General features: G+C 44.6%; 2 protein-coding genes across 4 annotated transcripts in view; one reads left to right on the top strand and one right to left on the bottom strand.

Annotated features, from left to right (window-relative positions):
• Positions 1–9984, bottom strand: part of LOC139571042 (cysteine-rich protein 3-like) — a 30896-nt gene extending 20912 nt beyond the window's left edge. Inside the window, exons 1-2 of the mRNA XM_071393524.1 lie at positions 9828–9984; positions 8209–8303 (exon numbers count right to left, since the gene is read on the bottom strand). Of these exons, the coding sequence (XP_071249625.1) occupies positions 8209–8303; positions 9828–9870 (138 nt within the window). The 5' untranslated portion in view covers positions 9871–9984. The remainder of the gene's footprint in view (positions 1–8208; positions 8304–9827) is intronic.
• A 3855-nt stretch (positions 9985–13839) lies between these two features.
• hhat (hedgehog acyltransferase) overlaps positions 13840–16216 on the top strand; it is a 125966-nt gene continuing 123589 nt past the window's right edge. For 2 of the 3 annotated variants that reach the window (XM_071393520.1, XM_071393519.1), the window contains exons 1-3: positions 13840–13965; positions 15007–15135; positions 16063–16130. In XM_071393520.1, coding sequence (XP_071249621.1) covers positions 15018–15135; positions 16063–16130 — 186 coding nt within the window. In that variant the 5' untranslated portion in view covers positions 13840–13965; positions 15007–15017. Of the gene's footprint in view, positions 13966–14993; positions 15136–16062; positions 16131–16216 lie in introns of those variants that run through there. The other variant, XM_071393518.1, reaches the window with a different exon arrangement.

The following is a 16216-nucleotide window of genomic DNA, read 5'->3' as shown; positions in this document are numbered from 1 at the left end:
GAACAATGAAGATAAGTCACTGCTGTGTATGAGAGAGAGAGAGAGAGAGAGAGAGAGAGAGAGAGAGAGAGAGAGAGAGAGAGAGAGAGAGAGAGAGAGAGAAAGGGAGGTCAGTCCTTCACCTGACAGCCTGTCAAAAACACTCCCGTCCAGAAATAACAGAAGCCTATTCGTTCTCTCATGCCACAGCATTTCAGAGATAAAGAAGTGGATGGATTGTATATGGGCATGTGAAAGTGAACTAGCAATGTTTGTCCATTAGTCCATGGATACTGTTGGGTTGTGTATTTCATAAAGAAGGATATGTCCTCTGTGTCTCCATTCAAACCTGTGTAAGAACAACTACCTCTCAAAAATCAAGCATGTAAACCCTTCCATCCACAAGTAAACCTTAAAATCAACTTCTTTATCTTCAAATGGAAAAGACAAAGACAGCACGGAGGGTTAGACTACTAGACTCTAGAGAATACAGCCATGGCTTGTGAACTCATCTTTTTTTAGATGAAAAATGTTTCAAACAACGGCCTGTTTCTGAGAAAGACAGACTGTGTTTGTTCCCTGGCCCACTGAATCAACTCCAAACTTATAACACTGAAACAACGCTTTGTCTCCTACTGGTCTGAGAGGACCTGAATAATTAGCCTCAGTAGCCCTAGTATCATTCAACTCAAAGACTCCAGTGTTTGGGTCAGGACAATGACTTACCCCCAGGTTAGGTTATCAAACAGGATCAAACAGGCTTCCAAAACAATGATAGCCCTTTGACATTTATTCTACCCTGTGAGATTTGTAAAGACTAGTCATGTGACTAACCATACCTGGCCTGACTATGGGGCCTATAACTATAATTCTATCAAACTAAGTTATCAGGAGTCTGTGATAAGTGAAAAATATTATTTAGACCACACGTTTAGATTGTGTTATAAAGCATTTCCAGACACTGGCTAGAATAGCGCCGATCCCCTTCTGTATTTCTTACAGATTCTTTGACAGCCACAGATAGTGGCCGAGTCGGGACTGGTATTAGAGTTGCCAGCGGGTATTTGTGGTCCCCCATTGGCTCGACACTGCCTAGATTACATCCATTGTTGATTGATTGTTTTATATTTAATGTATTTTACTAGTTTTAGTACAACAAACCCTCACTGGAGGATCCATGCAACAAGTTGAGTCTTCATTGTTCAGGCCAACCTGTGCTACCTTCCTTTTTAGCTTCTTTTCCAACTCTAATATCCGTCTTTCTGTGATTGTCTCCACCCCCCCAGGTGTTGCCCATCTTCCCCATTATCCCCTGACCCTGAGCCTGAGCCTGAGCCTGCCTGCCGTCCTGTACCTTAGCCCCACGTATCTGGATTACTGACCTCTGCCTGCCCTTGACCCGTCTTTTGCCTGCCCCTGTGCGATTAATAAACTGTTGTTACTTCGACGTTGTCTGCATCTGGGTCTTACCTGAAACATGATAGTACAAACTGGCCATGACTGACCCAGCAGACTCAGACCAGCTGCGCAACGCCCTCTCCTCCCAAGGAGCCACCATTGGTAGGCACGAGGAATTGCTTCGTGGCCTTATGGAGGGGGTTCAAACCTTGGCCGAACACCATGACCAGGTGTTGGACATCTTGCTGGAGCAATTCCATGGGTTGGCTGGGAGGCAGCCTACTATGATGTTAACCTCACAGCCCCTCAGTAACTCAGCTGTTAGCAGCGCCGCCTCACCGGTCACTCCGCCTTCCCGGGAGCCCCGCTTACCTCCCCCGAAACCCTTTAATGGAGAGCCAGGCACCTGTCGGGCATTTCTAGCTCAGTGTGCCCTCATCTTCGAGCTTCAGCCCTCCTCCTTCCCCTCAGACTGCTCTAAAATAGCGTACCTAATCACACTGATGTCCGGGAGGGCGCTCGCCTGGGCTACAGCTGTATGGGAGCAACAGCCGGCCACATGCGTCAGTCTGTGTGAGTTCGTGGGAGAAGTAAAGAAGGTGTTTGATGCCCCATTCTCCGGGAGAGAGGTTGCCTGGAAGCTACTCCAGCTTTGGCAGGACTTCCACAGTGTGGCAGACTATGCGGTGGATTTCCGTACGTTGGCAGCTGAATGCCTGGAACCAGGAAGCGCTGTTGGACATGTTCCTACACGGAGTCTCGGAGGAGGTCAAGGATGAGCTTGCAGCCCAGGAATTACCGATAGATCTCGATTCTCTCATCGCCTTGACCATCAGGATCGATGGGCGACTACGGGAACGACGGAGGGAGAGGAGATTCGATTTCGCGCCCGTCCAAGGATTCCACCTCGCCTCCAAGGCATCCCGGAAGTCCCCGACGGCACTGTTGCCGAGAGAACACAAGGCTACCCGATGTTCCCCGAGAGTCGCCGAAGACGGCCGAGTCACCGTTTCCCGAGCCTATGCAAATAGGCAGAGCTGGGTTGTCTCCAGCGGAATGGACAGGCTCAACACGAAGAGTTGCCTGTATTGCGTGACTCGTGGTCATTTTGTGTCCTCTTGTCCACTAAAAGACCAGGCTCACCGGTAGGAGCGAGTACTCTGGTGGGCTTCCCTTACTTACACTCCATTTCATGCCATTCTGCTGTGGGGGAACAAGTCGAAATCTCTCCGGGTCCTCATTGACTCTGGGGTCGATGAGAGTTTTTTGGACGCTACTCTGGTTTCCGAGCTGTATATCCCCACTCAGCCCCTCTCCATTCCCACTGACGTTAGAATGCTGGACGGGCGCTCCATAGGCCAGGTCACACACAATACCACTCCCATCAACCTACGGGTGTCAGGGAACCACAGCGAGACTATTCAATTTCTGCTCATTAAGTCTCCTCAGATTCCTGTGGTATTGGGATTCTCCTGGCTCCAGCGACATAATCCTCTCATTAACTGCTCTACTGGTGCCATCATGGGCTGGAGCCCGTTCTGCCATGCCCATTGCCTGAAGTCAGCGCAACCTGCCCCGGGACGTCTTCCTGTGGGCTCGGAAGTTAGCCCGGACCTCTCCGCCATTCCCGCGGAGTACCAGGACCTTTGGGAGGTGTTCAACAAGGCCCGGGCCACTTCACTTCTGCCGCACCGACCATATGACTGCGGGATTGACTACGAGTATTTGGTCATGCCATTTGGCCTTACCAACGCCCCTGCTGTGTTCCAGGCTCTGGTAAATTATGTTCTTCTCTACATGTTGAACTGGTTTGTCTTTGTCTACATTGATGACATCCTCGTCTTCCCCTGCTCCCCCCAAGAACATGTGCTCCACGTCCGACAGGTTCTTCAACGCCTCCTGGAGAATCAGCTGTTTGTAAAGGCAGAGAAGTGCGAGTTCCATTGCTCCACCATCCCCTTTCTGGGGTACATCATCTCTGCTGGGAGTGTCCAGATGGAACCCTGGGAGGTGAGAGCGGTGGTGGATTGGCCCCAGCCTACGTCCAGGTGCAGCTGCAACGTTTCCTGGGGTTCTCCCAACTTTTATCACCGCTTTATCCGGGGTAACACCACCCTAGCTTCCCCACTGTCAGTACTCACCTCTCCTAAGGTTCTGTTCATGTGGTCCCCTGCTGCTGAGCAGGCGTTCCGGGACCTCAAACACCGCTTCACCACTGCTCCCATCTTGGTTCATCCTGACCTTTCCCGTCAGTTCGTGGTGGAGGTTGATGTTTCTGATGTAGGAGTGGGGGCGGTCCTGTTCCAGTGTTCTGACCTGGATCTTAAGCTACATCCTTGCGCCTTCTTCTCCCACCGCTTCAAAGCCATGGAGAAGAACTACGATGTGGGGAATCGGGAGCTTCTCGCGGTGAAGATGGCATTGGAGGAATGGAGTCACTGGCTAGAGGGGGCGGAACATCCGCTCATTGTATGGACCGACCACAAAAACCTGGAGTATTACCACACCGCCAAGCGCCTCAACTCCAGGCAAGCTAGATGGACCCTGCTGTTCACACTGTTCAACTTCTCCCTCTCATACCGGCCGGGATCCAAGAATGTCAAGCCAGATGCACTGTCTTGCCGCTATAGCCCCACGGCTATTACCCTGGAGCCCAAGACCATCCTTCCCACCTCGTGCCTGGCGACGGCACTCAGCTGGGGTATAGGGAAGCAGGTCCGGGAGGCTCAGCATTCCCAGCCGAACCCCGGGGGGTGGGGGGGTCCAGATAACCGGATGTTCATGCCTGAAGCGGTCCTGGAGCGGGCCCACTCCTCCAGACTTGCCTGCCACTGGGGCCCCCGTTGGACCCTGGCTTTTGTGCGACAATGCTTTTGGTTGCCAACCATGGTCCCTGACGTCTCCTCATTTGTCGCTGCTTGCACGGTTTGTGCACAAAACAAGACTCCTCGGCAAGCTCTGGCTAGTCTCCAACTGCCTGTCCCTCACCGTCCCTGGTCTCACATCTCCCTGGACTTTGTCACGGGTCTTCCCCCATCTGATGGCAACACCGTCATCCTGACTGTGGTGGATTGGTTTTCCAAAGCCGCCCACTTCATTCCTCTCCACAAATTACCCTCTGCCAAATAGACGGCCCCTCTCATGGAGCAGTACATCTTCTGGATCCATGGACTACCAGTTGACATGGTTTTTGACCGGGATCCTCAGTTCTTGTCCCGGTTCTGGAAGGCGTTCTGCACCCCCATTGGGTCATCGGCCAGCCTGTCCTCCGGGTTCCACCCCCAGTCCAAAAGCCAGTCGGAGCGAGCCAACCAAGACCTAGAGACTACTCTGCGCTGCCTGGACCTCCGCCAACCCCACCACCTGGAACCAGCAGATTGTGTGGGTCGAATACACCCGCAACACCCTTCCCTGCTCTGCCACGGGCCTATCACCTTTTGAGTGTTCCCTGGGGTATCAGCCCCCGCTCTTCCTTGAGCAGGAAGAAGAGGTCGGCATACCTTCTGCCCAGATGTTTGTTTGAGCTGTCGTCATACCTGGAGGAGAGCCCAGTCGGCCCTCAAGACCACCTCCAGGTATCAACGACAAGCGGATCGCCACCGGACCCCAGCTTCCCGGTATCATCTCGGGCAGAAGGTATGGCTGTCCACCCGGGATCTGCCCCTCCGGGTGGAATCCCGGAAACTTTCCTCCCGGTTTATCGGCCTGTTTCCCATCTCCAAAATCATTAGCCCCTCTGCTGTTCGTCTTCTGTTGCCCCGTACCCTTCGTATATATCCTACCTTTCATGTGTCCAGAGTTAAACCCATGTCTCACAGCCCTTTGTCTCCTGTTTCCAGTGCTGGGTCCCCACCAGGGACATCCTGGACCCAGGCCTCATCGCGGATTTCCAACGCCGACACCTCGGTTAACCAGGTATACGCCCAGGTAGGACGCCAGGTTTTCCTGCCATCCTGTACCTTTGCCCCATCTATATGGATTACTGACCTCTGCGTGCCCTTGACCCATCTTTTGCCTGCCCCTGTTCGATTAATAAACTGTTGTTACTTCGACATTGTCTGCATCTGGCTCTTACTTGAAACGTGCTAATTTCTGGGATTTGCTTTTTATTATTTTGACTGTGTTGATGAGACATCCTTTAACAAGTGCTGTTAGTATGACTGTATGCCTGCTTTCTTTGATTTACAGGATATACTGTTCATGACTAGGCAGAAATGTGGGGTCCTGTACAAGAGGATTATGCTGATAATACTATAATAGCAAGAACATAACCCTACACTTTCTATGTACCGATGGAATTCCTTTACGTTTCGAACGTAACGATCTGGGTCCATATTCACAAAGGGTCTCATATTAGGAGTGCTGATGTAGGATCAGTTTAGCCTTTTAGATCATAATGAATAAAGATTACATGTACAGGGGGAAGCTGATCCTAGATCAGCATTGCTTAGACGCTTTATGAACGCTGGCCCTGACCCTTAGTGACGTCTTAATACTTGCATTCCCCAACCCTTTGTTATTTCCATCCATCATCATCAGTGTCATCTTTGCATTGAGAAATAAACACCCTGGTGAAACGAGAGACAAATCCTCCTGACCGAGTTTCATTAAACATTCACTTGAATTTCCAATGTCCCCTGAGCTAACATTCCATTCCATTGCTTGGCTGGCTAGACTCCCCTGGGCTACATACCCAGTACTATTTAATGAAGTTGCTCAGTTGTGCACTGGGGCCTCCCACTCCTCCTTCTTTTCTGGTTAGAGCCAGTTTGCGCTGTTCTGTGAAGGGAGTAGTACACAGCGTTGCATGAGATCTTCAGTTTCTTGGCAATTTCTCGCATGGAATAGCCTTAATTTCTCAGAACAAGAATAGACTGACGAGTTTCAGAAGAAAGTGCTTTGTTTCTGGCCATTTTGAGCCTGTAATCAAACTCACAAAATGCTGATGCTCCAGATACTCAATTTGTCTAAATAAGGCAAGTTTTATTGCTTCTTTAATTAGCACAACAGTTTTCAGCTCTGCTAACATAATTGAAAAAAGGGTTTTCTAATGATCAATTAGCCTTTTAAAATGATAAACTTGGGTTAGCTAACACAACGTGCCATTGGAACACAGGAGTGATGGTTGCTAATAATGGGAATCTGCACCCCTATGCAGATATTCCATAAAAAAATCAGCAGTTTCCAGCTACAATAGTCATTTACAACATTAACAATGTCTACACTGTATTTCTGATCATTTTGATGTTATTTTAATGGACAAAAAATGTGCTTTTCTTTCAAAAACAAGGACATTTCTAAGTGACCCCAAACTTTTGAACGGTACTGTATATTTTTTCAATTTATCAGGGGGCGCTGCGGCACCCTTAGCACCCCTTCTTCCACGGCAATGTCTGCGAGATGGGTGTGCAGTCAGATATACAAGCCCTAGATTCTGAACTTGAACGATTCAGCTCAGGGAGCTTGAAAATTCCCTAAGTCTTCTGAGCAGGACAATGAAAGGTGAAATGACATTGACATTGCGTTCCAAATGTCACCCTATTCCCTATATAGTGCACTTCTTTTTTTGTAGTGCCCTATATAGTGAATAGTGTGCCATTTGGGACATAGCCACAGTGGAAGGATCAGGGTCACGATGCCTGGTGAGGGGTTGGAGTGGACAAAGGATGAGTGTCAGGTTATTGTAAAGCCACGATTTGGTTCACGGACCAGCTATAATCAAAGGGACCCACAAAGACATAGCTGCTCAACAGTTTCATTCTTGAGATGATTGGAATTTCTGGGCCACTGAATTTCACAGCCACTGCTATAGCACTAGTGATCTGGCTTCTACTGCAGTAGCACTACGGCAATTTAATTTGGAGTTGATACAGTACATGGGTCTATAAACAATGACCCAGTAGTGCAACTCACTTAACTGACAACACCCCTTATGTAGGATCTTAATTTGAGCCACTTTGACTACAGTAGGAAAATAATCTTGCAGCAACAGGAAATGTGAATTATTATGTGGATTATAATTCATGAACATTTTTGTAGGGGTTGATACATTTTTCATAAGGGAAAATCAAGTCTGAAATTTCTAAGGGGAAATTACACACCCCAGAAGCCTTTTAAAACCTCAAATACACTACAAGTTTTACATTTCCTGCATTGCATGAAAGTTCTCCTGCAACAGGGTGATCAAATTAAGATCCTACATCTGTAGTTGTGATACAGTTTGTGCTCAAATAGCTTGGAAGATTTATGGAATTTTCTAGCTCTATGAGCTGAATCGTTCAAGTTCAGAATCTTGGGCTTGTATATATGACTGCACCCCCATCTCGCAGACATGGCCACGGGAAGTGGGTGTGCTGAGGGTGCTGCAGCAGCCCCTGATAAATAAAAATAAAAATTGAGTACCATTCAGAAGTTTGTTCACAAAATGACCAGTTCAAAAGATGAGCAACATTTTGAGAGAATTCTTTGTTGTTGTGAGTATGGAAAATTTCTGGAAATATGGAACCAACACTTTACATGTTGTGTTTATATTTTTATTCTGTGTATATATTACTTTATACAGTATATATATATTTTTCTTTACAACATTATATTACTCCTTATGGGGGTCAGTGGCCTGCCATACTCCCTCTGTCCCCATGCAACCCCTTCCCTCTCTCCCATCCTCTTGGGTAGGATAGCACAACCCTTCGATGTCTCTCTCCCTCCCTTTGTTCTGGGGGTAAGATAGCACACTTCTTCCCTCACTCTTTCTCTTTTTCATTATCTTTCTCTCCCTCCTTCTTTCTCTCTCTGTAGACAGGATATTACGGCCACAGGGCCTCCCTTTACCTCAGCATGGTTGCCAGCCGACAGGGTCTTGTTACAGCGTTCACATTTCAGGCAGAACCGGTGCCAGTTTTTCCCCAGCGAGCTCACCTTCTCAGCTGCAGGACAGAGAGAGAGAGAGTTTGTTTACAAAGACTCAAATGACAACAAAACATAAACAATGGTGTAGGCATAATACAGTCTTAGAATGTGGGTTATCAGTTGGGTTATGAATACCTTATAATTTGGGTAGGACAGTTGAACTAAGGTCATAAAGCATTTATAGGTTTTATCCTTCCAAAACATTGTTTGCAAATTATTTGTCTATTGCTGTTAGCTGTAATTATCTCATCTCATTATCTCATTTTTGCACATTATACAGAGGATCTCCTCTATTCTGTTTCACAAGGTAGGCTATTACCAACACAGACGTTGTACTCTCCCCTCTCCCTGAAATGTTATTGAACATTTCGACCTCTCTCCCTCTGTCTATTATGGGTCACCAATCTCCAGGATAAGGGTTCAACGTGCAGCCAATAAATCTATAGTAAAAAGTGCATTTCAGCTCAGTTTGACTTCAAGTTCAAAACCGTATCTTACAATATTCTCTATATTTTGCCATCAAACAAATGTCTGGAAGAGACAAGAGCAATAACAACCAAGAGCTGAAGCCTCCTTCCTAATTATCAAGTTCCAACAAGTGGTTTAACTGATGTAACCAAAGTAACCTTGCCCATATGCTACGTTAAAGTAAATGAACATGTCAAGTATTAATTAATCCTCGTTAAATGTTTAGGGATAATCAGCCAACATTCCAGAGACGTCTGGGAAAGAAGGTATATGCAACTTTCACCAAACTTCATCTTTCCACGAGAGAAAGGAGGGAGAGAAAGATAATGAGAAAGAGTGAGGGAAGAAGTGTGCTATCTTACTTATATATATAATTTCCCCCCCCCCTTCATAATAAATGATCTTATAATGATAATAAAGACTTGCCGGTTCTGGGCGAAAAGCTACTTGTCAGTAGGCTAAACGAATACGATGTCACCAGCAGGGACAACTTGGCGTTCATGCAGCGGCAGTCCCCCATCACTCCCCAGGTCTCCTCTTAAAAAGGCATTTGCAAGACTTACAGAGTTTGGATTCTACCCTGGCCGTGAACCCACTCTCCGAGGGGTGTCTCAGGGAGAGTTGGGATATGCAAGAAATACTTTTCCATTTCACAAATGCGTATTAATACACACGTGTACATGTGTGAAAAGGGAAAATATAAGCATCCACAAAATTATTATTTTATTATTATATTGTATTCTATTGTGTTGCATTATTTTGTATTATTTTCTGTTCTATTCCTGTGTGCATACAATTGTCACTACAATAACCATTTTAATTTTCAGCGTCCAACAAATTATTATTTAAATTATTATATTGTATTTTATAATATTATGTTATGTTATATCTGCACACAATTGTCACTACAATAACCATTTGAATTTTCAGTGTCAGTTAATTTTCCTTTAGTTAGACCTATGCTAAATCATTATAATTATTAATCAAAATAAATCCAAGTTCTTTGATCATCTTCAATATTTACATTCCTTGGCATTGGCGGGGGCTATAAGTTTACAAAAATTATTCCTTACCAAAAAACACATCATTTGTGCATCTGGGGCACCTCGACGTCATTCTTCAGCAATTCTTTGTCCAGCTGACGATCAACCCTAACTTCAAATGCCTTCAAATTCTATCTGCGGCACTGACAGAACGATGCAGTGCCGATCGCGCATTCATCTGTGACGTCGGCGCTCCGCCCCCGAATGGGAGGTATGGAGTTGAGTGAAGTTGCTCCTAGACGCTGATCTTGGGTCAGTTTTGAATTGTCCCAAATTATTGTTAAGGTTCAGATTGCGGGGGGAGCTGATCCAAGTTCTGTATATAGGGGAAACTTCACCCCCGAGCAATGGGAGCTATAGCCTATCGTGCCATCTCATTGAACACACCCACTCGTTATTTAGGAAAGCTATGGTACCCTGCAATACGAAAGGGATAGTTCACCCAAATTACAAAATGAAACATTGGTTTCCTTACCTTGTAAGCAGTCTACGGACAATGTATGACAGCAATCCATGCTTTGGTTTAGTTTCCCTGGCAGTGTTACCACATGCAAACATTTTAGCATTTCTGGTTCAAATTCCATTCAAGTCAAGGGATCAATATCATGTTCAAACATCTATTTTTGTTTTTATATTAAACCTTTATTAAACTGGCAAGTCAGTTAAGAACAAATTCTTATTTACAATGACGTCCTACCCAGGCCAAACCTGGATGACTCTGGGCCAATTGTGCGCCGCCCTATGGGACTCCCAATCACGGCCGGATGTGATACAATCTGGATTCAAACCAGGGGCTGTAGTGACGCCTCTTGCACTGAGATGCAGTGCTTTAGACCGCTGCGCCACTCGGGAGCCCTATAAGTCACTTAATTGAGATTCACAACCAATTGTAGATACTTTCAGATGATTTGGATATGATGCACGAAAAATGCTAATATCCGTCCCACGACTTGAGTGGGATTTGTGCCACAAATGCTAAAACGTAAGCATGTGGTAACAGTGCCGGGGAAACTAAACCAAAGCATGGATTGCTGTCATGTGTAACGGATGTGAAATGGCTAGCTAGTTAGCGGTGGTGCGCGCTAATAGCGTTTCAAGCGGTTACGTCACTCGCATTGAGACCTTGAAGTAGTGGTTCCCCTTGCTCTGCAAGGGCCGCGGCTTTTGTGGAGCGATGGGTAACGATGCTTCGTGGGTGACTGTTGTTGACGACGTGTGCAGAGGGTCCCTGGTTCGCGCGAGGGGACGGAATAAAGTTATACTGTTACATTGATGCTGTTGACCTGGATCACTGGTTGCTGCGGAAAAGGAGGAGGTCGAAAGGGGGTTGAGTGTAACGGATGTGAAATGGCTAGCTAGTTAGCGGTGGTGCGTGCTAATAGCGTTTCAATCGGTTACGTCACTCGCTTTGAGACCTTGAAGTAGTGGTTCCCCTTGCTCTGCAAGGGCCGCGGCTTTTGTGGAGCGATGGGTAACGATGCTTCGTGGGTGACTGTTGTTGATGTGTGCAGAGGGTCCATGGTTCGCGCCCGGGTCGGGGCGAGGGGACAGACTAAAGTTAAACTGTTACACATGCATGCCTTGTCCACAGACTGCTTACAGGGTAAGGAAACCAATGTGTCATTTTGTAATTTAGTTGAACTATCTCTTGAACCGTGGCCTGAGGCAACCCTCACTAGGATCCGGTTTCCCAAAAGCATTTTAAGGCTAAATTCATCGTCAGGATTAAGATGCTTTTGGGAAAGGGCCCAGACCGGTTGTGTCCATAAACAATGCATTTTGGCCTACATGAGAAACATGTAAAGTCATATCCTTTTTATAACAACAATCAGAAATTAAGAATAAGCTACAGGTGTCAGGTGAGACGAAACATGTTGCTATCCACTTTGCCTAGAGTAGAGAAGACATCCTATCAGCATAATCTCTCACAGAGGAACACAATTCAAGATAGACTACTGTAATGGAAATTTTACTCCAAGCAGGCCTACACTCCCTACTTCTTATGTGGCTCTCTATCCCCGCTCAGTGGACAAAGCTATCACAACACCCCACAGGCTGTGTAGAATTGATAAGATCATAGAATAGTTTGTAAAGAAATTATTGGCATCAAATCATGTTTATAATGATTATATAGACCTGGGGTATTCAACTGGAGGAACTCGGAGGTACTGCAGTGGTCTGCAAAGTTTTTTAAATAAACTTTATATATTTTTTTATATTTAAAAATAATAATAATATGAATATCACTAGCAACAAAATCACTTACATACCTACAGTAAAAAAATTAAAAATAGAATACCTTCTTTCTAATGATGTCAACTTTTTTCTCAACTCTCAATATTAAGCAAATTAGATTTATTGGAGCCAATTACACTCAATGTACAATCTGACATTCGTGAATAAACTACCAATGTGGCAAGCGCCGCTGGCTGCTGGTAAGCTTTCTTGGTAAGTCATAGCTAACCTTTGTTTAACCAGCTAAACAGCGTTTGGAGTTGCAGTACCTTTCTAGCTAATAGGCTATGTTAGTGTTTACACTTCCTCTTCCAATTATAATGTGGGGAGGTCAAAATAATGAAAAACTATCTACAAAATGTATTAATTTTAAAATGTTGATTACTTTCCCTTGACATTATCGTTAACCTGATGGGGTCGGTGGGCAAGGGTCATGGCTAGAAGGGATCCAGCTTTTGTCAGAATTGACTTTTCGTATTTTATTTATTTATTTTTATTTAACCTTTATTTAACTAGGCAAGTCAGTTAAGAACAAATATTTTTTACAGTGACGGCCTACCAAAGGGCAAATTACCTCCTGCGGGGACGGGGCTGGGATTTTAAAATTGTTTAAATAATAATAACATGTAAATATGTAGCAGGTTTAGGATAACTTACGCAGCAGTTTATGATAATTAACGTGGCAGGTTATTATAATTATGTTAAAGTTAGGAAAAGAGTTAGGGTTAGCTAAAATAAAAATAATAATACAAATCTACATTTAACATAAATTGAACAAAAGCTGGATTCCATCTAGTCATGCCTGGGCAAGAAAAGGTTGAAGACCCCTGAGCCTATGGCATTTCATGGGGTAGATCGTTTCAATCAAATCAAATCAAATCTTATTTGTCACACACATGGTTATTAGATGTTAATACGAGTGTAGCGAAATGCTTGTGTTTCTAGTTCCGACCATGCAGTAATATCTAACAAGTAATCTAACAATTTCACAACAACTACCTTATACAAACAAGTGTAAAGGAATGAATAAGAATATGTACATAAAAATATATATGGAAGAGCGATGGCCGAACGGCATAGGCAAGCTGCAGTAGATGGTATAGAGTACAGTATATACATATGAGATGAGTAGTGTAGGGTATGTAAACAGTATATAAAGTGGCATAGTTTAAAGTGACTAGTGATACATTTATTACATCCAATGTTTAATTATTAAAGTGGCTAGAGATGAGTCAGTATGTTGGCAGCAGCCACTCAATGTTAGTGATGGCTGTTTAGCAGTCTGATGCCTTGAGATAGAAGCTATTTTTCAGTCTCTCGGTCCCAGCTTTGATGCACCTGTACTGACCTCGCCTTCTGGATGATAGCGGGGTGAACAGGCAGTGGCTCGGGTGGTTCTTGTCCTTGATGATCTTTTTGGTCTTCCTGTGACATCGGGTGGTGTAGGTGTCCTGGAGAGCAGGTAGTTTGCCCCCGGTGATGCGTTGTGCAGAACGCACTACCCTCTGGAGAGCCTTACGGTTGTGGGCGGAGCAGTTGCCGTACCAGGCGGTGATACAGCCCAACAGGATGCTCTCGATTGTGCATCTGTAAAAGTTTGTGAGTGTTTTTGGTGACAAGCCGAATTTCTTCAGCCTCCTGAGGTTTATTCGTTGACATTACTAGTTATCTTACAGACTGTGGCTTTCCTCTCTTATGAAACAAATTTAAGAATATCGATATAAAAATATGAAAGTACATCAAACGGGTCTGCATTTTATTTGATTGGCACTGAATTCATCCAATCATGTCCAATCAGCAACCAAGGAAAATGTGGGCGGAGATTTCCTGAATCCTGAGCGTTCGACAATATTCCAAGGTAGCGGTGTTCACTGTCGGTCTACAGGCAAGGCGGAAGATATAGCTGGAGGCATTTCTTTGTTTCACAATGCATGTGAGTAACACGGTTGTTGCTCTCTGTTTTAGCCAATGAGTGAGTATTATGCTCAGTAATCAGCCTAATTTGTGCCAGTCGGGCTCGCTAATATAGGCATTGCTACAGCGTAAACAGTGTAAAACGGTGTGAAGTTCTGAAATCGGTTCATTTCGAGTACATCGCCGTGCACTGCACACGCGAACACAGATGTTGGCTTGTTATACCCTGTTCCTGGAACACAGTCATTAGTAGGGTCTCGTCTTTGACACACTAGCCTATTGTTTCCAACGACGATTGTGGTATGCAGCGAATATGAACGTGGTCCCTCACTCACCTCTGGCACAAAATGAGGTGGATGTTTCGTTTGACTATTAAAGCTAGAATCCTTAGTTGCTATATCAATTTTTTGGCTACCCATTGATTCTTGAAGAATATAACTTATTTATGCCTCATGAACTTAGTTCAACTGTTTTACGCTCAACTGTTGTACGCAATCAGAACCCCAAATATATAAGCTTGCTCTACCCCAATGTTTGTAAATGGAAGCAAACGCTGTATAGCTTCAAAATATGGTTAAACATTTTGATATTAGTTAGTCTTTGCATCCATATCTCATTCAAAACAGAGTCTGTGTCAAGCTTTCTTTCAATTAAGGACTAGCTTTAAAGGCACAATCTGTTAGGTGTCTACTAATTTCAAGTAATGAATTAAATATATCTCCTGTTTTGAAAATTATGATAGCTTAAATACAACTGACCTATATAAGTACTTATAAATAGCCTATATTACCTTATAACCAGAAACCTAAGGTCCTATAATTAGCGTACACCATTGTTTGTTTTTTCCTCATAGGAGGCTGCAAAAAGTATGCATCAAATTATTATAATAAATAGGCTACCCTATAGGTTTAACATGTTGGAGAGAAAAGTAAGGAATGTAATGTTGCTCTCATGGAGTCAGAATGGTCCTCTATTTGTTGTTAGTGAGGGAGAAATGTGACCTATAAAGTGGCTGAAACATCTAATGTCTCTCACTCACTCTTCCCCATGGTTGCTCCAGTCTTGGCACTGATGGCCAAACAGAGCTCAACCCTTGCGGCGTTGCCGAGAGCGGAGGTCTGTGCCTACTGGGTGCTCTCTTTTGGCTCCCATCTCTACTCATTCTATCAACTGCACATATTCTCCAAAGGTAAATGTACTTGTCTTAAGATAAAAAGGTCTATCAATTGGGTCATTGTTTACATTTTTCCCACACTGAAGTCTGCTGTATGCAAGATACCTGACTTACCACCCTTCGTGGCCTTGTATTAGGCTACTTACTGTAAGTGGAGACCTTGGCTGTGATGTGCAGTTTTTGCCACTAGGTGGGACTGTGGCACTGTTTCATACCCCTTTGCAGAAAAGTGAGCTGTCAGGGAAATGATTACAACTCACTCCCTTTCCGTTCTTACCATTGACTCCCTCTCAGAGATCTGAAAGGTTCCCAAACTCTATCCTGGGGACTCCAAGAGGTGCACGTTTTGTTTTTTGCCCTAGCATTACACAACTGATTCAAATAACCAAAGCTTGATGATGAGTTGATTATTTGAATCTGCTGTGTAGTGCTAGGGCAAAAACACAAATGTTCACCTCTTGGGATCCCCGGACTAAGCTTGAGAAATGCTGGTTGAGGGAGTGGCTGCGTTTCCGAATTCTCTGGAAGCGTCTTACCGTTTAGCTAAAAATTGACAATGCATTCACATACTCTGATGTTTCACCTGTAAAACTTGAAGAATTATCAGTCACGATTGACAGTAGGAAATGTGAAGGGAGGGTGACCACAAAAATGTGTGCGTAAAGTAGAAGTAAACTAACATACGCAGAACGTGACAGAGATTTTTTTTGCTCTGGGTTAGAGGCTTCCAGTTGGGGGGAACGGGGCGCTTACCTTCGGAAACGTAGCCCCGGCGTTATGTTTAAAACCATAGGACACCAAACATAGTTCCCCACAGAGCTTGTCATACTTCATAGTAGAGTTCTTCAAGCCTCCTGGCAAAACTTCGGAATAAAAACTGAATGATTGAAACTGTACAGACAATGTGAGCAGATGTCACTAAAATATGCTCTCTTTTCCTAGAGCATGAAGCAGGATTGGAGAGACAGTTCCAACTGGAGAAAGGCTTTCTAATATGGGGGCATAAAAAGGTGAGTATAAGTTATGGCTGTTGGGGTCTACAAACATTGTACGACTTTCAGAGGTGCGTAAATTATTATTTAAAAATAATCCATAG

Source organism: Salvelinus alpinus, chromosome 3, assembly GCF_045679555.1.
Source record: "Salvelinus alpinus chromosome 3, SLU_Salpinus.1, whole genome shotgun sequence".
Lineage (NCBI taxonomy): Eukaryota > Metazoa > Chordata > Actinopteri > Salmoniformes > Salmonidae > Salvelinus > Salvelinus alpinus.
This window is presented reverse-complemented; position numbering and strand designations above follow the sequence as displayed.